At 41.6% G+C, this 26,130-nt stretch overlaps 1 protein-coding gene across 2 annotated transcripts in view; it reads right to left on the bottom strand.

Moving 5' to 3' along the window:
* The window catches only part of LOC117250014 (FERM and PDZ domain-containing protein 4-like), a 68,750-nt gene that overhangs the window by 5,075 nt on the left and 37,545 nt on the right, over positions 1 to 26,130 (bottom strand). For both annotated transcript variants that reach the window (XM_033615949.2, XM_033615948.2), the window contains exons 3-15: positions 21,331 to 21,482; positions 19,253 to 19,355; positions 16,370 to 16,415; positions 14,423 to 14,527; positions 14,068 to 14,175; positions 10,767 to 10,898; positions 9,752 to 9,871; positions 9,150 to 9,286; positions 8,502 to 8,628; positions 2,202 to 2,291; positions 1,899 to 2,081; positions 1,615 to 1,753; positions 187 to 1,209 (exon numbers count right to left, since the gene is read on the bottom strand). In XM_033615949.2, the coding sequence (XP_033471840.2) occupies positions 187 to 1,209; positions 1,615 to 1,753; positions 1,899 to 2,081; positions 2,202 to 2,291; positions 8,502 to 8,628; positions 9,150 to 9,286; positions 9,752 to 9,871; positions 10,767 to 10,898; positions 14,068 to 14,175; positions 14,423 to 14,527; positions 16,370 to 16,415; positions 19,253 to 19,355; positions 21,331 to 21,482 (2,465 nt within the window). The remainder of the gene's footprint in view (positions 1 to 186; positions 1,210 to 1,614; positions 1,754 to 1,898; positions 2,082 to 2,201; positions 2,292 to 8,501; positions 8,629 to 9,149; positions 9,287 to 9,751; positions 9,872 to 10,766; positions 10,899 to 14,067; positions 14,176 to 14,422; positions 14,528 to 16,369; positions 16,416 to 19,252; positions 19,356 to 21,330; positions 21,483 to 26,130) is intronic.

Here is a 26,130-nt window from a genome sequence, read left to right on the forward strand (position 1 = left end):
AATGTTGGAGAGAACATGCAAAATACAACCACAAAAAGAGCAAATGGTTACAACCCAATAATGTTTAACTTTTCTGATAGAAATATCATAAATAAAAAGTAAAAAAAGGTCTGAAAACTTATGCTAAACAAAGATATAAATGATGATAATGAGACATTTCTGTGCCTGCATTAGTGTTCAACAGACCTGGATTGTTAGTGCCAGGTGGTGGCGGTGGAGGCCTCTGCTCAGAGACAGACAGAGCCTCCAGTGCCTGTAGCGTATTCATGACCGCACTCTCCAGTCTTCTCTCCCCTCCCCTGCTCCCTTCTCCCTCCCCGTGTGTTGGGATGGCATCAATTAATGACACTGGGATGTCATCGTTTTCCCGTGTGCTTAGCGGCCTTCCTTCAGGTGCTGCGTCCTCATCTGAACTGTCCCGAAAGCCTGGAGGTGGAGCAGCGATCGCAAGGTTGAGTGTCTGCAGCAGTGTGTCGTCTTCATCCTCGTCCACGCCGTCGTCTCCCTCAGGAGGAGGCAGCGACGTGAGGTCGATGATGTCATCGGTAGAACCGGAAAGTGTGAGGAAGGAGGCTTTCCCGGCCGCCGTGGCTAACCCTCCTTCTTGGTTGCCACAGTTTCCGTTTCCACCACCTCTGTCATCACTCACTGGCGTCCCTCCTGTGGAGTCCTCTTCACAGGAAGCATCGTCATCGTCCTCTGCGTCATCCGTCGTGTCGCGATAAAACAGATCCCGCAGCAGCGGCTCCTCGCCGCCTTCCTCAGTTATAATGTTGCTATAGACATGCGTCAGTCCACTGAACTGAAATGGCACCCTGTCCTGTGACCGGAAGTCTGTGTTGTTGTGCAAGTAGGGCGGCCTGTGCTCGGGCACCTCAGGGCTCTCTAACAGTCTTTCATAGCCTAAGTTCTTAGGCTTGTTCAAGGGTGGGTCCCCCCCAAAAATAAATGACACTTTGGCGCTCCGAGGTGAGTCTTGAGGTTTGTGTCTGGTGGCGGGTGGAAGAGGCGGGGGCAGTGGGCTTCTCCGTGTCCCAGCGTCTCTTTCTGGGTTTTGGGGTTCATGGAAGTAAGGAGAGATGCTGTTTTCTCTCTGCCCATTGTCTGAATACTCAGAGTCCCTGTTGTAGACCTCTCCCTGGCTGGGCGACGGCTCTTCGTTGTCCCCCAAAGATGTGCTGTACGGCCACTCCAGGACTCGATCCTGGCCTGCAGACAGCAATAATACAAGGTCTTATTATTTTATGTGTTTTATGTTTCATGTTGATTAAAGTTTAAAGTGGCTGCCTCCTCTTCACTCGACTTTATGAGTGCCCCTACTCCGAGACTTTTCGGGATTTATGCTGCACTGTAAAGCATCAATTTTTAAGCCTTGGGTCTTTTTCTCCTAGTTTTATAGTGTGAGTGTTTCTGCCAGGACGCAGATCTAGCCACTTGTTTCTATGACTTTAACGACACAATTAAAGCTGTGCTGGAAAACACATTAACTCACCCTAATGCAAATCCTTTCACTTGTTATAGGAAACGATTTAAAGACTAAGTGTAAATTTTGAACGGTGAACGACTTCTTGAAATTGCATTTTTGTACAAATGAGTAGCAAATGCACAACTCACTTGTGTCATCCCCTCCTGTGTTATTGCAGTAGGGCATGCTGAAGATAGATCTCCTGGAGTCCACTAGGAGGCGGTAGTAGCCTGCTGTTAGACAGGCCAGGTTCATTGCATCACTGGACTCCATGATCAGTGTGATGGGCTGTGAAAAAAAGAGTGAAAGGAAAAAGGGGTGCGTGGAAGGAGGGAAGAAAAGGAAAGGAAATGAAAAACATAAGATGCTATCATTTGTGTCAGGTGAAACAATGTTTGCTGGTACTTCTGTTTTCAGACAAAGCTGTGCTCACCCTGACGTCCAAAACATGCAGCTCCAGTCGCACATTGGTTTCATCCTCAGTGAGGATCTCGATGCGGTTGACGTGGCTGAAGTCGGCCAGTAGGGCCACTAGGTTGGTCCGGGTGTTGATGACATGACTGATGCCATAACGTGGACCCACTAACAACGTCACCTCCGTCTGTTTCTCCCCTTGCTACAGAAAGAAGTGTGTATACATTTGACAGTTAAAAGTTAAGATATTAACACTGACAGAGATGCACACCAAGTTTGTTCTCAAACTTTTATAAATCTTGTCTGGAGCTAATGGCCTTACCAAAAGTATTGATTTGAACTCCCTCCCTCCATAGAGTCTGAGTTCGCTGAGGTACCTCAGGTAATGCACCTTGGCCTGCAAAGCAGTCAGCTGCACAGAGAGAAATGCAGTACATTAGTAAGCATCCACAACCAAATCACTTCAACCTAGGCAGGCGCATTTGTCTTCTAATGTCAGGATGTAAAGTACCCTCAAGCCATTCTGATCTGGACCACTGGTTTTCTATTATATCCCATCATGTCATTTAAATCTGATCAAAATCCAAAGCGCTGCTCCACTGCAGTACTCTTTATGGCTTGCTTCTCTGGATGTGTGCCTCTCCAGCCATTAAGGGTCAATGGGATTTTCAAATTTCAAACCTGAATGTACTAAATGAGCATTTTTGCAAAGTACTGATGCTTAAACTGCAATGACACACACACACACACACACACACACACACGCATATATATATATATATATATATATATATATATATATATATATATATATATATATATATATATATATATATATATATATGAAAGCAGGTGTTTTTTAACGACAGTTGGGAACATGTCCAGCCAAGTTTGTGGCCAAACAACCAAAACATTTTGCTTTCCTAAACCTAACCAAGTGTTTTTTCTACCAAGTAGCAGCCAGCAGCAGACCAACAAAAGCAGGTGTGTTTTAACGAGAGGTCAGGATATGTCCAGCCTTGTTTCTAGTGACAAAAGCGGGTGTTTATTTAACAGCAGTTTGGGACATGTCCAGCTGTGGTCATAACGACAAAAGTGGGTGTTTTTTGACAACAGTTTAGGACATGTCCAGCTGCAACTGTAGCGACAAAAGCGGGTGTTTTTCTAATAACAGTTTAGGACATGTCCAGCTGTAACTATAGCGACAAAAGCGGGTGTTTTTCTAATAACTGTTTAGGACATGTCCAGCTGTGACTGTAGCGACAAAAGCGGGTGTTTTTCTAACAACAGTTTAGGACATGTCCAGCTGTAACTGTAGCGACAAAAGCGGGTGTTTTTCTAATAACAGTTTAGGACATGTCCAGCTGTAACTGTAGCGACAAAAGCGGGTGTTTTTCTCACAACAGTTTAGGACATGTCCAGCTGTAACTGTAGCGACAAAAGCAGGTGTTTTTCTAATAACAGTTTAGGACATGTCCAGCTGTAACTGTAGCGACAAAAGCGGGTGTTTTTTAACAACAGTTTAGGACATGTCCAGCTGTAACTGTATCGACAAAAGCGGGTGTTTTTCTATTAACTGTTTAGGACATGTCTAGCTGTAACTGCAGCGACAAAAGCGGGTGTTTTTTAACAACAGTTTAGGACATGTCCAGCTGTAACTGTATCGACAAAAGCGGGTGTTTTTCTATTAACTGTTTAGGACATGTCCAGCTGTAACTGTAGCGACAAAAGCAGGTGTTTTTCTAATAACAGTTTAGGACATGTCCAGCTGTAACTGTAGCGACAAAAGCGGGTGTTTTTTAACAACAGTTTAGGACATGTCCAGCTGTAACTGTAGCGACAAAAGCGGGTGTTTTTCTAATAACAGTTTAGGACATGTCCAGCTGTAACTGTAGCGACAAAAGCGGGTGTTTTTCTCACAACAGTTTAGGACATGTCCAGCTGTAACTGTAGCGACAAAAGCAGGTGTTTTTCTAATAACAGTTTAGGACATGTCCAGCTGTAACTGTAGCGACAAAAGCGGGTGTTTTTTAACAACAGTTTAGGACATGTCCAGCTGTAACTGTATCGACAAAAGCGGGTGTTTTTCTATTAACTGTTTAGGACATGTCCAGCTGTAACTGCAGCGACAAAAGCGGGTGTTTTTTAACAACAGTTTAGGACATGTCCAGCTGTAACTGTATCGACAAAAGCGGGTGTTTTTCTATTAACTGTTTAGGACATGTCCAGCTGTAACTGTATCGACAAAAGCAGTTGTTTTTCTAATAACAGTTTAGGACATGTCCAGCTGTAACTGTAGCGACAAAAGCGGGTGTTTTTTAACAACAGTTTAGGACATGTCCAGCTGTAACTGTATCGACAAAAGCGGGTGTTTTTCTATTAACTGTTTAGGACATGTCCAGCTGTAACTGCAGCGACAAAAGCGGGTGTTTTTTAACAACAGTTTAGGACATGTCCAGCTGTAACTGTATCGACAAAAGCGGGTGTTTTTCTATTAACTGTTTAGGACATGTCCAGCTGTAACTGTAGCGACAAAAGCGGGTGTTTTTCTATTAACTGTTTAGGACATGTCCAGCTGTAACTGTAGCGACAAAAGCGGGTGTTTATTTAACAACAGTTTAGGACATGTCCAGCTGTAACTGTAGCGACAAAAGCGGGTGTTTTTCTATTAACTGTTTAGGACATGTCCAGCTGTAACTGTAGCGACAAAAGCGGGTGTTTATTTAACAACAGTTTAGGACATGTCCAGCTGTAACTGCAGCGACAAAAGCAGGTGTTTTTTAATCAGAGTTTGGAGTAGGTCCAGCTGTGTTCGTAGCTACAAAAGCAAGTGTTTTTTTTAACAAGTTCAGGACATGTCCAGCCATGTTCGTAGCGACAAAAGCAGGTGTATTTTTTACCACAGTTTAGGACATGTTCAGCTATGGTAACAGCGCCAAAAGTGGGTGTTTTTTTAAACAACTTCTTAGGATATGTCCAATTGTGACTGTAGCGACAAAAGCAGGTTTTTTTTAATGATAGTTCCGAACATGTCCAGCTGTGATTATAGCGACAAAAGTGGGGGGTTTTTAATGGTAGTTTGGGACATGTTAAGCTGTGATTGTAGCAACCAATCGACGATAATTTGGGAATTTTAGGACAAAACATGTTTTCCTAGCCCTGACCAAGTGTTTATGCCTAAACCTAACCATACATTACCGCAGCATTGTCACAACATGAAATTAATAATTGAATTGTTTTAACATATTCGCCACATGACATGTACAAACGCAACATATGAGTTGTTTGCAAGGATCTAAATGCCAACATTTTGTTTTGGTGATTGGGTTTTGCTCAGGGAAGGCAAGACATTTGTAATGCAAACGCCAAGCCAAATACCAAGCTGCTTTTATAACCACTTAACAATACTCATGTTTTTCTGATGTTGCATCTAAATTCAAGAATATCATCAGTCTCAGACACGGAAGGCTAATTAGCTGTCTGACCTTGCCAGACATCTCTATTAAAAATAATTTGGTTTATATGAAATCTTTGCTCTGTCTTAACCATCGCCTTTCCTCAAAACTGAGCGAGCAGCCTCTTTCAGTGAGGGGCTGAGTGATAACTTCAAGGCCGTAATAAGAAAGCTAATTGAAGCGTCAGTGTTTCAAATTGCATGTCAGTTTGTTGGTGTTGCTTGGCCGTATTTCTCCCTAATGAGCAGAGTGGATATCAACCGCCACTGTGAATGCAAATGATTAGCCAGCACATCACACTGCTTGGGACTGGAGGGAAAAGATCAATAACCCTCTAGTATGACTGACATTTTATAAACACAAATATACACAAATATAGAGTTAAGGTGAGTTTAACATGTAGTATATTCCTTCAGCCACTACATGAAGCTGTGTTAGGTAGATTAAGTTGGGTGTAAAGCAATGCTAATTTGCCTGCTGATGAGTGATGTTGCCTAAACGTTGGGCATGAGTGAATGCTTAATGGCTTGGAGACTGCAAACCTTGTAAATCATCTTCAGAATAAATGCATCATTTTATTTTTCTGTCACACTTTTAAACATGTAAATTCTTCAACCAGCCGCAGAGGAACCTGACATGTATGAACATCCTCTCATGAGCCCTTAATATTGATTTAACATCTTAACATCTACTGGTTTGGGTTGAGAAGTGGTGCTGTTACACCGGCAGACATAAAGAAGTCAAATCTGATTCATCCATATGGTGCACACTCTGGTGGGTGTTACACTTTGACCTTATTATTATGTGTTAACTATGACACGTAAAACTAAAGGACAAGATTATGACAAAACGAAGCCAAGTCATTCTCAAAGCACCCACAAGGAGTGAAATGCATCAGTCCTATAACCTTGTTGTCAAGCAAACCGCGTCCCAGGTACTCCTCTGCTATTTGCATGTATTAAAGGGTGATATGTTTACATTTGGCACAAAATTGGCCCCTTTCTACACAAATGAATCTCATTGCAAACACAGTCCAACTAACAAAAATCAGCGCTAATAGCTATATGCAGTTACAGTGAAAGTATTAGTGTCTTCAGAGAATTGGTGGCAACTTAAGCACATTTATAAGGGGTGGGCAGATGCTATTTGCACCCAGGTGTCCATAGCTAACAATGCTATTTACCTGGTGTTCATTCGTGGGCATCCTAGAAACTTCAAATTAAGACGATAACACTAATAGGTTGATTCAGCTATTGGGCTTGTTATGTACACAGCGTGCATTCAGCAGCATTATACATCCCAAAATAATTAGTAAGCTAAGACTAGCAGTATATCTGTGATTTTTGTCATATGATGATGGTATATTGGAGGAAATAAAGAATAAACGGTAACACTTGACTTGAAGGTATCTACATAAGAGTGACACGACAGTGTCATAACTATGACATGACACGGTCATGGACCTGTTATAAAGATTATGTACATGTCATAAACGTTCATGACTGCTGTCATTAAGTGTCATTCGGTTTTTGTAATGACAAGTTGACATTGTTTGTGTTGTCTTGATTATGACAACTTGACATTAATCAAAGTGACATTACCAGAAGTTGTCTTTGTCATGACAAGTTGAGTGACATTACCAGAAGTTGTCTTTGTCATGGCAACTTGACATTACATTTGTTTGGGATGTCCTTATTATGACAACTTGATATTAATCAAAGTGACATTACCAGAAGTTGTCTTTGTCATGGCAACTTGACATTAATGAAAGTGACATTACCAGAAGTTGTCTTTGTCATAACAACTTGACATTGACAAGAAATGCACCTCTTTTTGTGTTTATGACAAGTAGACATAATGATTATTATTGTTATGACAAAGACATCTTCTGGTAATGCCATCCTAGTTAATGTCAAGTTGTCATAATAAGGACATCCCAAACAAAGTTAATGTCAACTTGTCATGACAAAGACAACTTCTGGTAATGTCATCCTAGTTAATGTCAGCTTGTTATGACAAAGACAACTTCTGGTAATGTCACTTTCATTAATGTCAAGTTGTCATAATCAAGACAACCCAAACAATGTCAACTTGTCATTACAATAACTGAATGACACTTAATGACAGCAGTCATAAACGTTTATGACATGTACATAATGTTCATGACATGTTCATGATCGTGTCATGTCATAGTTATGACAGTGTCATGTCACTCTTATGTAGATGCCTTCAAGTAAAGTGTTACCGAATAAACTTCAGTGAATGTCAGTGAATTTAGAGTCATACCCGACCTAGATTGCCCAGTGATTGGGCAACTCGTTATTCTACATTTCTTTTCTATTGTAATAAATTCCATAAAAAGAGGAAAAGCCAGCAATGTGTTTTTATCCCAGTACTTCCCTTCGTCCCTGCCCTGTCTGTGGCACTCAGCCCCGAGCTCATTCATCACTAGTGAAGATCTCAATCTTTAAAAATGGGTCAAAAATATATAGTGTCATTTTAAAAAAGGAAAAGTAATTTCCTAACTTTCCTGACTTCTTAGAAGCGGGGATTAGCCAGGATTAATACATATTTGGTGCTCTTTTGAATATTTATGGCAGTGTGATGGTGTGTGTGGGATCGCCTCAAAATAAACTACGGGGCCAGTGTTTATCGCAATTAAGTAACGTGCCACCTAGTGCTATGCTGTAACTCACAGACACATGGAAAGATAAGGTCCAGGTTAAAAAATAACCAAAGTTACCCTTTAAGTTGAAACTGCTGCACGAGTTAATTTTGTTGTGGCAAGCTGCTTATTTATTCATGTCAGTACAAGTAAATCTGGCTGTCACAGAATAAACAGACCAGCAGCTGCCTGTATCATTAAAACACTTTCACAAAGAACTCAAAAGTTCAGCGGCCCCTGACCGAGACATGTGTGTGTGTGAATATGAATATCTTATTATGCACAGAGTTTGACAATGAATTTAGCTCTGTGTTCACATTAGCATTCAAAGTCTGGCTCCGCAAAGGGTCTTAGGTTGACAAGGGTGAGAACCTCTACAAGGTTGAGCATGGCATGCTATTTTAGGATGCTGCATCAGAAACAGAGACACTGTGTTTGTGCGCATGTGTGTGTGTCAGAAGTTTATTAACAAGGGCAGAGAAAGACAAAGGGAGCTGCTTACTTTTTTCCCCGGAGGCACGAGGTTCTGGTTGGTTTTGAGGATGTGTGTCAGAGCTTTCTTGATGTTTTTCTCCTTCATGCTGGACAGCACGACGGGAGGCAGGAACAGCGGCAGACCCCACTCCTTTCTGTCAGGAGAAGATTGATTTCGGCACAAAGTCACAATACTTGCAGTGAAAAGCTAGAAATTGGACTCTCAAACAAGCTGTCAGTGACAGAACTGAAAACTGAATTGCCTCTCAGGATGGGAGCTTTCTCTGTAGACAGCGATCCCTTAATAAGACCTTGTTTACAGTACGTGAGAGAATGTTCCCAACAGCATGTTTGCGACTTGTACAAAGGTTCTGGACCAAGAACTTTGGTGAATGCCACAAATTCTTTTAAATCACTGTGTTACTTGAAAACAAATCTGTTTGTATGAGTGGTTTTTACATGAGGTCCAATGCTCAGAGGCCAGACAACTTTGTGTTGCAGAAAATGTCTCCAACCAAGACGGGAAAAAGGGACAACGAATCCCTGAAAACCTAAACTAAGTCGTCTATCATTCATTATTGATGGAGCAGCTCCAGGCTGTACAGCAGTTAAACATTACAGATCATGTTGGTAGCGTAAAAACATACCCACAGTTCCATTTACACATAAAACTTACTGGATGTACTTCAGAGAGACCTTCTGGCTCTGCCTGGTTGTCATGGTGAGAATGTACATCTGCAGAGCAGCCAATCGCAGCGCCGCGTCGTACTTCAGCTCCGGGCCGAACCGCTCCAAGACGACGTCGTTGCAACTCTGCAGGCAGAGGGGGAAGTTACATAAGAATCCCAAAGTCGAGTTTTTGGGCTTGTGAAGTGCATTCTGTCTCTCCGTCGAGCAAATCCAAGCAGCAGCAGCACATCCCTGCTGAGCTGATACGAGTTCAACCTTTGTGGCTCGAGCTTCCTTCAAAGGGATACAGTTTCCAGTCCCTGATGAAGGACTCGGAAGCACAAAACGGTGAACTCTGACAAGAAAAGATGATTAGCTTTCCTTCTCTCAGGCTGTTTCACTTGACTAATTATCAAAGGAATCCTATGGGGAAGCAATTTATTATTTCAGAGACAAGTAGTTTATACAAGAGTTGGCTTATTTGAGGACTTTATTTGCAAATGAGGATTTCGCCTCAACCGTCTCTGAACTGTGACTTTGTTAATTATCCCTCTCAAAGTCGACAAACAATTTTACAGAATCACTTCTAGGACTGAGGATTTTGCTCACCTGTACATAGAGGTATTCAAACGCCACGGCGTCTCTCCGAAGCAGCTCCACAGGGTCCCGGGGCACGAAGCTGATCCGAAAGAAACACTTCATCTTGTCACAGCCAGGCCTCTGGGTCACCTGGGGGTCGGAGGAAGGAGGCATGATGGGAGGAAGAGAGAGGAGATAGATGGACGGTCGTAGAAGTTGTCTGCACCTAGTTTGTGTATCAGAATGGTACGTGTAGTTCGCAATCGCTCTCAAACAAACACTGTGAGGTAAAAGGTACGATATTTGCCTTTGTATGTATGAAAGTACGAGTATAAACTATGTACGACTTAAACTCCGCTGCCAGTGATCAGATGCAGTCGCAGCAGCAGCATTAACACCAGTGCCATATAAGTGTTATCACAACCACTTTACAACCTAAATACACGGTTGCGTAATCGCAGCAGTAGCCCTGCGGTGGTTGTCTTTGCATTTGAGTCCATTCCTTATTCAAGACAAAACCGCCAGACCAGCATCGTCTTTTAAATATTGATCATATTTGATAAATTATTTAACATGCAAATGTAGGGAGAGTGAGTGAGGGAGTGTATTTTCTATTCCAAGGACTACCAGCCCTCTCACATACATCTGTGTATCTGTCACTAGGATTGACACTCAGCTGTGTTGCAGTGTGGTGTGTGTTTTATCGAGTGTGTCAAGGACTCTTAAACTGCCATTGTGTGCCACGTGTAGATTTTCACATCTGAACTGTGTGGTATGAATATTAAAAATGTCCTCTTGTGATCCTGCAACCTCATTAGAATGTAGCGGGCACTGTGGGTGTTTGTGCATTTGTGTGTGTGTGTGCGTGTGTGTGTGGGTAGGTGTAATGTGAGCTGTCGCCCCTGCTGTGCCATTGCTGATAAATGACACTGGGGTCCAAATGCTGCTTGAATACTGAGCAGGAATGTGTGTGTGTGTGTGTGTGTGTTTGTGTGTGTGACTCGAATGAGACAGAAAAAGTGAACGAGGAGGAAACATCTCCTACCTGAGTAAGCATCTCCTGTTCGTGCAGGAGAAGCAGTTTGCTTCCAGATCCCTCTGTCCTGTGCTCCAGCACCAGGGAGAAGTGCTCGATGCATTTGATTGACAGCTTCTCTTGCAGAGTCAGGATCACGTCCTGTATTGAAACATCCCTTCATTATTTTTTGTTCATTCCTTTTGCAGTTAATACCCAAGAAAGCAGTGTACTTTTCAGTCCTGGGCGAACATCAATCAGTCAATCAAACTGCAAATCTGGAGTGCGATGGCCAATCTAATGTCACTAATACAAAGCAAAATATTTTCCCAGTGTTGTTTGTCCTCCAAAATCTTTTTCAAGTTGTCTCGGCACCATCTGTCATTTAGTTAAGCTCTTTAACGCTTCTCCGTTTCCTTTGTAAATCAATCAGCAGTATGTTTTTCTTATTGCCATCACAATCCTGGCGTCATTCTGTTGGCTCCCTGTTCATATTAGAATTGATATTTGGATTTTCCTGATCACATAGCACAAATGTTGACCCCATATGAGTCCGTTCGCTGCTTCAGATCCTCAGGTAGGGCCGTTTTGTTTGCTCAAGTCGAGGCTTAAATCTAAATGTGCATTTACTTTTGCCATCAGGGCCCCTCAGCTTTGGAACAACCTGCCCGAGGAGATCAGGTTCGCAGTATCAGTGACTTCTTTTGAATCACTTCTGAAAACACTGTATAGTATACTCAGAATCTACTTAAAATAAGTGTGGAAACTTATTTGTAATACATAAGGGCGCCATGCACGTCTTTGTGCCGGGTCACAGCAGGCTATACACAGATTCTGTGCCTGCCATTTGAATTCTTCGTGGTCTAACAAAACCAGGAACCTTGAACAGAAACCTCAAAAGATGAAAATGTAGAAATGTGAAAAGACTGTGGGAGGACAGACGACCCTTGTAATTTTCGACATGCCTTCTATTTAAATGATTATTTCTCAGGTGTAAAACATAATAGCCACAAGGCCAAAACATGACGGTGTAAACAAGGTGTTTTGCTCGCAGCAGGCCTGACGGTCACTTACTTTCAGATACGATAAATGTTTCTTCTTCTCCAGTATATCTGTCAGAATTATAAATATTATAATTCCAACCTCGTCATGTTTCTCTTAACATATTTTACTTTTTAAGAAAATGATGTAGCCTATCAATAGCCCAATTTTCACAAGTAAGAAAAAATTATCATTGTTTTCTATATAAATTCAAAAGGATCTTTCTTCTTCTCACTTATTTTCTTGGGTAACATTATGCAGGTCTATTTATAGTGAACCACATCCTACTGTCATTTGTATCACGACTGCCATACATTATTTCAGACAGACTATGAGAGGACAAGTGTTACGTGAATAAGAATCTGCTGCTATAAGCTAGCTAACATTAGCTTACCAGCTAACATTACAGTAGTTACGGATAACAGTTGCCATAGCTACGTAACTTACCTTGATAGCTTAGTAGCATTACTCAAGTTTGATAATAGAGTGTGCCAGTAAACCCGGAACTCCGTTAGCGCTTTTAGCACTTCCGGTTCTCTTGTCTAAAAGTCAATACGTTTTTTGAATGGGATTTTGGTAAAATGCCTCAAATAAGGTCTGTGGTTAACAAAACCTTAAGCGAGTTTCAGGTTTTGTTCTACGACATAAAACATGTCAGTAAATACCCTACTTGTGAATTCTGAAGCTTTTACGTGTCATAAAAAAGGCGGTTGCTAACAAGTTGCTCAATACGACTACAAACCCTGTCGGGGACATTAAACGTCATTACCCCCGAACAGGCGAGAGTGCTGGCAGTCCGCCATTACAGCTTCTTATTTAACTTAAACAGTCCGATTCCCCCATTATACAATGTTTTTAAAATAAAGCGGACGAAATCAGTTGAAAGCTTAGTGGCGGTGACGTAAAGAGTCATGCGACTGTGGAGTAGTCATGTAGTCCGTTAAAGCTTAACGTTAGCTTTTTACTTCTGGCGATCGCATTTAAGCTTCAAATGCGGTATGAAAGGTGTTCATATGTGAAGATTATCTCGCTGAACAAAACCTGTAAGTATCATAAACTTGTGTTAGCCACAGAGCTTATTTTCTGACATAATCCAAAATGCATGGCAAAAATCACATTCACTTTCTCTTCTGGGAACCAGCGCGATGCTAAACTTCCGGGTTTTGACGTTAGCCCTGGCACACTCTATTTGACAGTGATTAATACAATTTAGTTAAGGGTTATGTAAGAGTATCTGCTACTGGATTCAACTTACAGGGTTCCCACTGTCTTGGAAAACCTGGAAAGGCCATGGAATTTCACAACCACATTTTCCAGGCCTGGAAAAGCCATGTAAATACGGTAGTTCTGTGTAATGAAGTTGTTACACTAATCTTTTATGGATAACCTTTCAGTGATGTAACATAACGGCAAATTTTATTTTTGATGTGTGTACATTTTTTCTTGTCCCCCATGTTCCACCTCTCCCTTCATGTATGCCAGCTAGCTTAAATTATGTTTGAATACAGTTTGAATCTGATATGTTAGAAAAACACATGTATGGCAAGAATGAAAAATGTATGGGCTCTTGAAAAGTCATGGAAAAGTTTTGAAATTTTGTCCATGAAAATGTGGGGAACAGTAAAACTACCCTTCTTTATAGCTAGCTAACATTAGCCGACAAGCTAACATCACTGTAGCTGCACATAACTGTTGCTATAGCTACGTAGCTTAGCCAGCTAGCTTACTAGCAAGTTTGGCAATAAACTTAATGCATTTTAAACAATACTGGTGTGGGATTTAAATTAACATTATGAGCAAAATTACGATGATAGCATGTATTTAATACTGACACAGGTCATTTTTAAACAACCTATGGAAGAGTTCAGGTCCCGATGGAGGTTAAGAGGATAAAATGAATATGATTAATCAAGATAGCATCACAGTATTCCCGGTGACGCAGAGAAAAGGAGTGACTCAGCACTTTTGCTTCTTTAAGTACAAGCTGGGAGCCACAGTGGATCACAAGTCAAAAAAATTTCAATATGCTCTTTGCCACCTTACCTGAATAAATGAGTTGCTCAAACAAATGGAACTCAAACAGTGATTGAATTTCATGATCTGTCTGCATGTGTGTGTGTGTGTGTGTGTGTGTGTGTGTGTGTGTGTGTGTGTGTGTGCACCAAGACACACTAATTTGCACTCTAAATGAATTCCTCCCTTTGTAATTATAGATGCTGCAGAGACTGCTAATTTTGGCGAGTGTGCCTCAAGGTGTGGGGCGTGCACACACACACCCACAAACACACACCTTGATAGAGGTACTGCTGTCGAAGCGAAAAGACTTTGTCTGCCCATTCTCCAGGTAGACCTTCAGGACATTTGGCATGAACAGAAGAGAGTTGTCCTTCACCGGGTTCTGCAAAGAAAGAATACGATCAGTCTTTTCATGCTGTGCACATGAGGTCCCTTCAACACAAGACAGGTGAGGTTTAATACGTGAAATGATTCCATAAAAGTGGCACATCACAATACATTTTTGTGATTGTCTTATCTATTTGGCATTCAATGCACTGTCTGTCTTATGTGGTAACCATCTGGCATTGCTTATATAGGTCATACACAAGTGTGTGTGTATGTGTTTGTGTGTGTGTGGTAGAACTGACTGGAACCTGGCCGTTTATAATGACCTCCTCTGCAAAGCGCACTTTGACCGGATTGGACTTGAGCATGGCTTTTTTGGCTGCACTGATGAACGCCGACTTAGGGGACTAAGAGGCAAACATCCAAAAAGAGAGACAGGGAGTGGAAGAGGAGGGACAGGGGAAGAAAGAGACAGATGGAGGGAGGGAGAGAGATAAAGAGAAGCATAAACACATGCACAAAAGAAGAGGACAGATTTCCAGCACATTAGCTTTACATGTAACATCTGAAAAAGTCAATAAAACATCAACACAATAACGTCACGTTTTCTTGATGTCAACAAATCCCATGAAAACACCCAAATCAGCATTGTGTTAGTTAATCTCTTTGTCAGTGGTATAGTGGTCGTTGATAAAAATGGGTGTATTACTAGGATGATGGATGGGTTACAGAGGAGGAAGTGGGTATAGCACTTTCTGACGACCTTACCTCGTCTCTTACGCTCAAACACACTATTTCTATCGAAGACATAAATCTTTAAAAATGGGCTTCAAATACATGGTGGTTTAATTTCTTAAAAAAGGGTCCATAAGTGAAGTAAATATTGCATATGTTGGGGACTATTTTGAGCAGTGGATTGACACACATTTGACTCCCTAGTGGGTGCTGTATGGTGGATGCTGTTGGCGCAAGGCCCATGCACATCAAACCGACATCAAAGAACTTGGCGGCTAAGGCTCACTGTTGGGTCGCCTCACGTTGCCCATGTCTCAGCCAAAAAATTGCGCTTGAACCCACTGCGACATCTACAGCCAACAGCCAACTTAGCATGTACGTCCGACGCCAGGGTGGGAGCATAGATTGTATAATAATGGACGCCATTACTATGACATCAACCATTGGTTTGTGGACTCCTATTTTGAAGGCTCAAGTTCAGCATTACGACTGTCGCCAGCTTGGTTTTTTGGAGCCAGAAGTGACCCTATGATGATATATAGATACTTTTTTCATCCCCATGGGGAAGTTCTTGTATCCAGTAGCTCACATAGAAAACGCACTATCACATAAAGTCATATAGAAACCACACAAACAATAAATAAGCCATACCCACAGATGACAGTAGTTTGTATTCAAAAAGGGAAACCAGACCAAAATGCTGAATCAGCCGAAAAGCCGCTGACAAGGGCCAACTAGTCCAATGGTGTGAGACACACCGCAAAAACTAGGGCAACAGATGCTTAACGACAGCTCATCATTGGCCGACTGCTGTCAGTCAACCTGGCGTGTGAACAGCACTTGACAAAACAATGACAATGGCCGAAAACTGGGCAAACTCATCGTGTGATCAGTGGAAGAACATGTCACTGAGTGCCATGGTGTGGCTTGCTGATGTAGTTTTCGGACAACAATGGAGTATTATAGCACAGAGAGGATCAACTCATTGTTGGCCCCGTCTTTTTATGGGATTTGTTGAGAGTAAGAGAAACACTGAATATCAGCAGCTTTCATCCTGAAATGCAGGACGGAATTTCGGAGGCCTGGAGGGGAGTCAAGGGCTGCTTCAACTGTGAGAAAATTGCAGGTACAGTACAACCCACAAATCTGCACCTGTCCAAATATGATATCAAGGGCAGACACTGGAGGAGAATGTATTTTCAAAGGAAAGGTTATGAGAATTCAGAGGAATGCCAGTGACATCTCTGGCATGGAGAAGATAATACTATAATGATCATGTTCTTGTTTCAATTATTGTAGTAGTGTAGTAAGTATCCATTCTTTACAATTGCAGCCTGTACAGTGAATGAATGGAGTGTCGATAAAGAGAGCAAGTGGATACAAAATGTATTCAGAGCAACAACACACACAGACTAAGCAATCCTTTCCCTGGATTTCATTTCAGCACTATTTAGATAAACGTATCTGATACATACAGTCCTTGTGGTGCATTTTGCAAAAGCTGATCTACTCACGGGATACGGTTGGACAACAGTCAACATGATGGATTCTTTGCAGCTCCTGAAGCGAGAAGACAGCAAATCACACAGTCAACAAAAATCATCGTAAAACAACAATCGCAGCGAGCGACAATGGCAGATAAGGGGAAGGAACTTGATTAGCTTGGCTGAAATGGAATGAGATGCCTCTGGCAATCACCACTTAATACCAGACGCACACACACATACACAAACACTCATTAGTTTCCCATTTAAAAAAAAAAAAAAAAAGTGACAGTATTTCTGGCGAATCAAAACATGACTTCAGTCACGGTTAACTGAGTGCATCCAGATAGCTTTTTCTTCCTTATTATTAATCCTGAATATTCGTTTGTCTTAATGTTATGTGATGATGGCTATGTTTGTGTGATGAACAGAGCTGTATTAACCAAACATTATGCAGATGGGAGTAAAGCATGACTAAAACTTGGCAAGCACTTTGTCGCAGTTTCACATAGTTTTGTGAAATTAAAGACTTGAATAGATATTAGAAGTAAATTATTGATAATGAGTTGATTTAATTGGCACTTTGTCTGGCACTGGTTTGCTTGTTTTTGCTATGATTAGTATAAACCTGCCAATTTAAGACACAATTCAATATTTCAGGCTGTGCATTGGAATATAAAGGCATTTACTGTAGCACAACATTGACTTTTAAAGGAACAGTGTGTCAGATTAAAGGAGTTTAGTGGCATAACTTCTCCCGATCAGAATTTCTTCAATGTTCAGGAGGTTTTTAGTGGGAGCTGAATGATTAGCAGAGGTCTCCAAAACAAACGGACTCTGTGATTTAAACCAACACATAGAATAAAGCAGTTTCACATTACCAATTAGTGTTTTTCCGACACTTTTTGCCACTTCGGAGACAGGCCGCTAGCCTAACACCTGCTAATGTGTGCTTGACTTTTTTCTCTGGTAACTTAAAGCTCCAGTAGGCAACATTGTTTTGGTATAATTGAGTAGAAATTTTAAAATATCCTCTGAGCATAATGTGAATCAAGTGGTCTGAGACAAACAATAGGTTTCTGCACCTCACCATGGCTCTGTGTTCAGCCTCTAAAGAATCAGTATCGTGCCGATGTGCATCAACCAATCAAAGGTCAGCTCAGACCACTGCGTTTCTATTGGCTGTTCTACTGCATATGCGCGTTCCCGTGCCGCCGGCAGAAGGGGAGAGCAAGCGGCAATGGCGAAGAGTGCACCAGGTAAAATAGCTATTCCAGCATTGGCTACAAGTGCCTACACGGCTAAACCCAAAAAAAGGAAGACAGAACTCGATTCCCCAGTGCCCCAGAGGGAGGGGAAGGGTGAGGTGGGGCCGGGCCCGGCCGGAGGGCACGAGGATCAGCCGTGGGAGTGGAGCCGAGGGCTCTCCGCGGAGAGCGAGAGCCGAGGCTCAGGGGTATGTGCGGGGCCACAAGGGAGGGATGGGGAGGGCTGCTGTGCGGTGAGGGAGAGCGAGGCTCCCAGAAAGGGAGAAACAGAACCAAGTACGATAAAATACTTGCGTGCTCGTCTGGTAGGAGGGGCTCAGGGCGGAGACGAACGAAACCTAACTCAGATGAGACTCAAAAATCAACCATTTTCAGGCTTTCTACCTACTGCAGCTTTAAGATCCAGAAGTTCAGGAGGTTTTCAGTGGGAGCCGAATTATCCGCAAACTGGTAAAACTGGTATTTATTTTTTCGTTTTCAACTTTCACCTTTTAACCTTTTTTCGAGGAAAACAGAGATTTTCAAAAACAACTTCCAAAGTGACAGTTTTTCAAAATATCCATTTCTATGGAGGCGAATGACGTTGCAACCCAGTTCGCGCACTTTTGGGACTACTTACGAGCTTACAAATGAACTTAGCACTGCTGCATCAACATCACCGCTACATCAGCGCACAAAGACGTCTGCTGTGCCCAATATTAGTAAGTGTATAGCAGCTGACTATGCTACATAAGGTTAAAATGTACTTTATCATTGCTTTTATCACTAGCGCCAAGAGGAAAACAAATCACTGTGCATGTGCAGAACGTTCTATGGTGTTTGACCTATGGCGTATCGCCACCTACTGGCCTGGCATGCTAATTGCAGCCAAAAGCCACCGTTTTTGCATTTTTGTGTAAACAGGGATATCATTTTCACAACTGATTGTGTTAAGCCAGATTTTTTTTTTTTTTTTTTTTTTTTTTTTTTATACAGGATAAATAAAAATCTGTTTTTATTTGTATCGGTATTCATGTAAACAAGGCCTTAAACCAGTAAACACACAGAATAAAGCAGTTTAGTATTTAAAAAGCAGTTATTCCGACGCTTTTCGTCACAGAGAGGCTGCTCCGTGTGTCCCCTGTGGCTCATTCTAAGGTAACGAAAACAAAATGATTCTTATTTTCGGGTGATTAAACGCTAAAGAAAACACACTTCTTATATTGAATTCCATTTCTGCAATATATCCCTCTAAATCCTACACACTGGACCTTTAAGGCAATGTAACCCAGAGGTGCCTCAAATTAATCACCTAAAGCCACGTTGTGTTTGAAAACTCTGTGCCTCTGCATCAGGCATTGAATTTTATTGCTCATGGCAGGTTTATACAGTCAGTTCCTCCAAATTATTCTTCCATGCAGAACTTTGTTTGTGGTGCTCACATCATTAAAAAAAAAAACACCTTTAGAAAACATGACAGGTGGAGGGGTATCTCAAAATCCAGACAAATAAAAATCAAATAATATGCATGGCTGGATAATATGAGTGAACTAGCCCTTTAAATATGAGCCGCTAACCATCAGTACAGGTTCGGGAGAGGATTTCTTTTTTGCATTCCACCCACTGATTAACATATCACTGTGTCCCGATGGCTTTCTGTATTCACCTGACAAGGTCGATGACTCTTTCTCTCGGAGCCGAGCTGACAGGTTCATCGTTGATCATGATGATCTCATCCCCGGGCAACAGCTTCCCCTCTGACGGACCACCTGCACACACACACACACACATGCAAACAAGCCAGAGTTGATCACACAGAAAAATATAGTTTCAGTCTGTCAGCTAAAGATTGTCTGGGAATGAATCAGTGTGGCTGAATGAACACTGCAAACGTGTGTAAGTGTGATATTGTGTGTATAAATCTGTCAGCTTATAGGTAATTTGGGTGTGTCCGTCTCCTGACGTGCAATAAGCGGGAGCAGTGATAAACAGCTGCGTCCTCAAGCACATATATTCCTTTCCTTGGCCAACAACTCTATATAGAATATTCATTAGTTCAATTGTCTGCTTGGGATTCAGCACAGATTGATTTTTGAGATGCCTAATCACTGTTTGTGTCTGCGCTGCCACTGGGGCTGACGGCTGATAGGAGTCTGTAAGCAGCGGTTTGGCACTAATTTGGATATCAGCCAATCAACCAAAATACTTCCAGCATTAAAAAAAAAACATTAATTTGTGTTTATTGTCTTTCTTGCATGGGGTCAATAGTGCTTACTTGTGCAATCATAGGCTGGGAGAAGCCAACAGCCTGCATGGTTTCTTTCTAAACAATCATTACAGCAACTGTGTGCAGTGATTAGCACTCTGCACACAGTCAGGGGGAACTAATAAAATCACTCAGTGCATTCATTCTACATGCAAACTCTTGGATTCCTGTAGTACACGAGCACAGCTGGAGGCATCAGGGCTTGTTTTCTTACCTGTTTCTGTTACAGTTATTTTAGTTTCTCTTGTATATTATCTCTTCATATTATCCCACCAGTGTTGAGGGTTTCAAGTGCAGGCAATGAATACTACTCTTCTTGTTGTCAGTCATCTAACATCTGCAGGAGTGAATGGACTTTTGCACCAAGAAATAATCCCTCGTGTTGTTTTAAAAACTCTGAAAAGTTGATCCATGTGTTACCCAATATATCCATGGGCTAAATCAGGAAGCAAGACAACATTTACAGTTGCCAGAGGAAAATGTTGGCATTGTACGTTTCTGCAAACTATGAATACGATACATTTGTACATTTTACTACGTGATGTAGTACACAAGGTAATTGTCAACAGGTGGCGGAGGGTGTGGTGGATGGTTTGTCACCTAGACGAGACAGTTGCCAAGCTGCAGACCACTGTTCAGGACCAACAAACAACAAATCCGGCTGCTTTTTAGCGAGTCACTGTTGTGTTTCCACTGTGGATATTGTCATGAGAAGTGTTCGTTTTTTACCAAGACATTGCTGCTTTTCATGCCGGCAAAGGACCGGCGCAGGATCTTCACCTAGGCGAGACACTTTGGTGCCTGTGAGCTCGGCAAGATGCCCGCCAAGCTTGCACAGACCACTGTTCCAGACCAACAAACAACAAAACCAGTTGTGTTTCAGCTACGCGTTGCTGGGTTTCAAGTGGCTTTGTAGCCACCAAATGTGGGTGTTTATTAGTGACCTGTTGCTGCTTTTTCATTGGGAATAGTGTCACAAAAAGCGATTGAGACATTGCTGCATTTCTAGCAGGGATTGTGTCACTAGATCTTGGTATTTTAAGCCAAAATGGAATCCTTTCCTAACTATAACCAAGAGGTTTTTGTGCCTAAATCGAACCAGCATTTTTGAAATGTAAAGTTTGAATGTATGCGCTACATAATAATGTACAAAGGTCATGTGTCTGTGGTTTGTAATGTATAATGCCAACATTTATTCTGGCAACTGAGTCGACATTTATCAGTTAAAGTATTTTTATGCGTGTCTGATGAAACCACCAGATATAACAGAAAGCAAACAAAACGAAATATTCGGGTTACATATTATATATCTTGTTCCCTTTTTTAATTTGAGGATCGGAGACTGTACGTGCTATGTGTCAATAATGCTGGGTCATTCCATTAAAAATCTGATTTAAGACCCTGATGGGTTGGATGTGACATTTCTAACTTTGGCGACCCCTTGTGGTGATATTAGAAAAGACACTGTCACAGCCTACCTGGTGTGACAGAGCGGACCACCACCGGTTTCTCACTGCCTGCCACAAAGCCGAAGCCCAGGACTGGGTCCCGTCTCATCTCCACCAGGCGAGGGGCGGGTGGGACCCCATCCAGGTGGACCTCCTCCAGGGAGCTGCTCTGGGACACTTGGCTGGAAAGTAAAGGAGAGGAGGAACATGGTGATTGAGACAAGCTCAACCAAAATCTCTATGTGGCACATACAATTCACATACAATTCACTCTGACTTTGATTCACATACAGTTTGGTGACTCACAAATGAGTCAGCAAATAGTTTCACTTCAAAAAGACATGTAGCTGGTAATGGGCACTATAACTGTTAGTGGGATCAAACCTGTCCTGCTTGTTAGAGGAGGGTCTCTTACAGAATCTGACACAGTGCACATTAAAATCCAATCAATTCAGTCATTCCTACACCAGGAATTACTTTCAGCTCTGAAAGAAAACATTAAACTTATAATGAATGATTTGAGTTATCTGATCAGTTGCTCATAAGTCACAGCCTTGGCTCAGGGTTGGTCATTAGCACAACATTTTATGCTTGCCACTTATAAAAGAGAGCACAGGTCCCGCATTCATAAAAAGCCTAAGATGTGCAATCTGGAACCAATTTGCCTCTGACTTTCATATAAGAGTCTGCAGACTATTCCAAATCAAAGTCACAGCTATCTAATATTAATGTGTAAAGGTCAAAAAGGTCTGTTAACTGCTGCTGTTGATTGTTTTTCATCCTATTTGTTCAACATCATGTATGAAGCCATCAAGTGCAACAGGTATATATAAGCTTTCCATGTGACTGTGATTCACCAACATCCAAAGCTCTTGGTGTTTCAGTTTAAGTCAAAATCATCTTGGTGGACACACAAATTAAGTATAAAGAAAGAGAAAGTCCGTGAAAGGCGGGCAGGAGGGGTGGTGGATGGGTCATGGGTCAAATTAACATGGACTTTCAACCAGGAGACTGATGTTCATGTCCTGTGTAAAATCAAGACAACGTAGTTAAGTGACTGGGGTTACAGCGGTATTAGATTGTCATGGTACGATATCTGTCTCAGAAAATATTGTGGTTTCAGGGTATAAATGAAACTTTAAACCATTTCTTTTAATGGAAGAAAGTGTAAAAGTCTCCCTTTAGAAAATGCTAAAATAAAGGTGGATTCTCTGTCCAGGTGCATTTTGTTTTTCAATATCGGAAATCTGCAAATGTACATCGTATGATAACCGTCACTTTCCATCACAGGATACTTTAAAACCGGTATACTGCCACAACCCTACACATGACTTTACGGACGCAGAGAACTTTACGTAGGTACTTTAGGTAAGTACACAAAGTAAGTAAGTTTATGTCAGTTATATCCTTTACGTAGTTATTTTAAACAAAAACATTATCTTTTCCTTAACTTAAAGTAATTTTTTGATCTTGAAACCAAGCCTTGTTTTTTCTGTCCCTAAACCTACCCAAACTGCGGCTGTTTGACAATGAAACTGCGAGCATTCGTAAAAGACTTTGTATCATCATTGTTATCATTCCGTGCCAACACCATGCAATGCCTTGTTGAGAGGTTGAATCCATTTCATGTCTTTGTGTAAGACTGTGTTGTAGGTGGATAAAGCAATGCATGGCCAAAACACAAAAGCAAGAAGTTTCCAAATTAACTTTTTTTGGCTTAGTTACTGCTTATTTCATTTTTCCTGCGGCTTCTCGTGTTGTTTTCATCCAGTATTGTATGTTGTCCATGAAGATTCTCAGTCATCCAGGTCATGGTAATCGTAAGTGCTATATCGTAGGCAACTGGACTTGCTTGCGTTTCTTGAAGACGTTTCGCCTCTCATTCAAGAACTGAAGAAGCTTCTTGGATGAGAGGCAAAAAGTCTTCAAGAAACGTGAGCAAGTCCAGTTGTCTACGATATAGCACTTACGAATATTTGTACGTTGAACAGCACAAAATGGTGAGCCTACTGCAGACCACTGTTGGAGAACAACAAGCAACACAACCGGCTGCTTTTCAGCGAGGCACTGTTGCGTTTCTACCAGGGATACTGCCATGACAACTGTTTGATTTTTAGAGAGATATCGCTGCCTATCAAGCCAGGAAGGTGTCATCAGAACCAGGTAATTAGTCTAAAACTTGATCTCCATCTAGTCGAGACGCCATGACGCCTGTGACCAAAGCAAAATACCAGCCAAGCTGCTCACCACTGTTCAAGACCAACAAACAACAAGGCTGGATGTGTTTTAGCGGCCCATTGCTGTTTTTTCATTTGGTATAGCGCCACGAAAGGCGTCTGGTTTTTACCGAGTTATCACTAGCGGGTGTTGTGCCCCCAGGTGCAGGTATTTCACCAGTCGTTTCCAATAACTAGTCCGGACATACATCTATGTTCTCTCTGAGGGACTGACACTAAACCACGGTGGCAATGCCCTTGATTAAAGAGAGAACTGTTGCTGGCTATATGGGGCCACCAACATTTAATGCAACGCTAATGTAGGTTAATATTGGTGAAATATCACACTGTCCTTTTCTTTGCCTTAGTGCAAGTCACTCAGGATGAGAGCACCACTAAAATGTAAATGTACCATATTAAATTAAACCCTTCTGCTCGCTGAACCTCAGACGCCTGTCTCGACCGGGACACTGAGAATGCAGAGTGCCTGTTAATTAAGAGGTGATATATGCTTTCAGTGGGGTTAACTCATTCTCCCTCTGTCTCCATTTCTACCTCCCTCCCTCTTTCACAGCTTAAAAGGCTCCCTTGGCAGCCATTGCCTTCTCTCTGCACATTAAGTCCAGCACAGGGTGTCCATTGTTACCTGGCCAACATCCATTCCATCTTTGTCTACCTCTACTGTCCATATAGCGCAGCATAATATATTTCCTGCCTCATCCATTCTAACCTTCACATAGTCACAGGTGTTTGGTTTGCAACTACACTTAACTTTCTAACTTTTATTTTATCAGGTAATTTTGTTATCATATTTTGCATGAGCAGTGTGGCTTTACCCATTGATATTTATCTGGTTCTATACCTGCAGCTTTGACTAAATCTGTCCTGATGATGAAGTATGTTCCTACCATCCGGGACGCGACTTCATCTCCCTCCAATCCGGATCAGTCTCAATCTCCGCCACCTTGTGTCCCTCTTGCGCTTTCTCATTCCCTCTCTCATCACTGCATTGATCTGTATTGTACATACGGCGCCGAAATCTCAAACTAAATCTGTCTGTAATGAAGCATGTTCCAATCTGTTGTGTGGGCTCATCTTCCCTGTCATGGTCGCTGGGGTTTAATCCCACGGGAGGGCAGAGCTGGGATGTCAGGGGGTCAGGGGAAAGCTGAATACAAAAAGGTCAAATCCTGGTGTTGCTGCTTGTCATTGGATGGATGGGAGAGCATGCAAGTGGTTCTAGATGCCAACATTTAACTTGTAATTTAGTAGCCAGCTACTGACAGATATTACAAGGATAACCTATCTGCAAAAAATGCTATCTACTATTATCAAGTCTATTATCAAGAGCAAGTTTCAAAGGACTTCAACAGGTAACCACCACGAGTCAAAAAAGATGCGATACAGTCCAGGACAAAGAGTAGTACGTTACAGTTACATAACAGGCTTAATAAACATAGCAAACCTAGTCTTAGCCAGCTGGCACCACTTACTTTAGCTGAGCATATGAGAAGAGCTGGGTGATATTATGATATATTTACTGTGAGATTAATTTGGCCAGGTTTTTCTATTTTTGTTTCCATAGAGAAACAATTTTTTTCATCTCTGGGCATTCCAAGCAATGTCACATATTAGCAAAATTAACTGATTGTTTTCTGGCAATCTTGGATTTGCAAGATTTTTATATCAGTGTGACTGGTAGCCATCTCGGAGTGGATTTCAAAACACCACCTAAGAAATGACCTTGTGGTTCTTCGGGGGAAAGAGTGTAGTGGTGTGTGCTGTGGCAATAACAACTGGGATTTGCCCCTTCCCCACTAAGGAGGCACTTTTTCATATTGGTCATCATACTCGGAATTTGTCTCTATGGGTATGAATAAACTTGCTGAATATCACTTTGGATGAAAGCACCTGCTAAATTAATTTAATGTAATGTAAAAGACACTCATCGCTGGTATTTTTAAAAGTACGGGAAAAAATATACAATGTCTTGATTCATCACTGTAATAATTTATATTAATTTTAAATAATTTTATCCATATTGCCTTATCAATATTGTTTAAGGAAGAGCCCACTGACAAATAGAACCGAAAAAACAATTAAATTCATGTCGTGATAGGCACAACTATTTTAGAATAAGAAATTAACACTAAAAACTGACGTTCAGTGTAACAATGGCCATTTTAGACGCTGTTAGTGCAGATAAATCAACCCAATCACCATGCTGTTACAGTTGCAGATATGCTGAAAACTCTATGCTTCAGTATTTCAGTTTTATGTTGTGACAATGCTGTGGTTAATGTGTGGTTAGGTTCAGGCACAAAACCACTTGTTTGGGGTTAGAAAAAAGTATCATGTTTTTTCTTAAAATATGCGGTTTGATCACTACAAACACCGCTGGAAATGTCCCGAACATTTGCTAAAAAATACCCACTTTGGTCACTGCAAGAACAGCCGGACATGTCCCAAACTCTGGATAAAAAAACATACCCATTTCTCGATACAAACACGACTGGACATGTGCCGAACTCTCATTAAAAAAATCCTGCTTTTGTCGCTACAATCACAGCCGGACATGTCCTGAACTCTGGATAAAAATTACCCTTGTGTCGAT

This window comes from Epinephelus lanceolatus, chromosome 24 (genome assembly GCF_041903045.1).
Source record: "Epinephelus lanceolatus isolate andai-2023 chromosome 24, ASM4190304v1, whole genome shotgun sequence".
NCBI classification, from domain to species: domain Eukaryota; kingdom Metazoa; phylum Chordata; class Actinopteri; order Perciformes; family Serranidae; genus Epinephelus; species Epinephelus lanceolatus.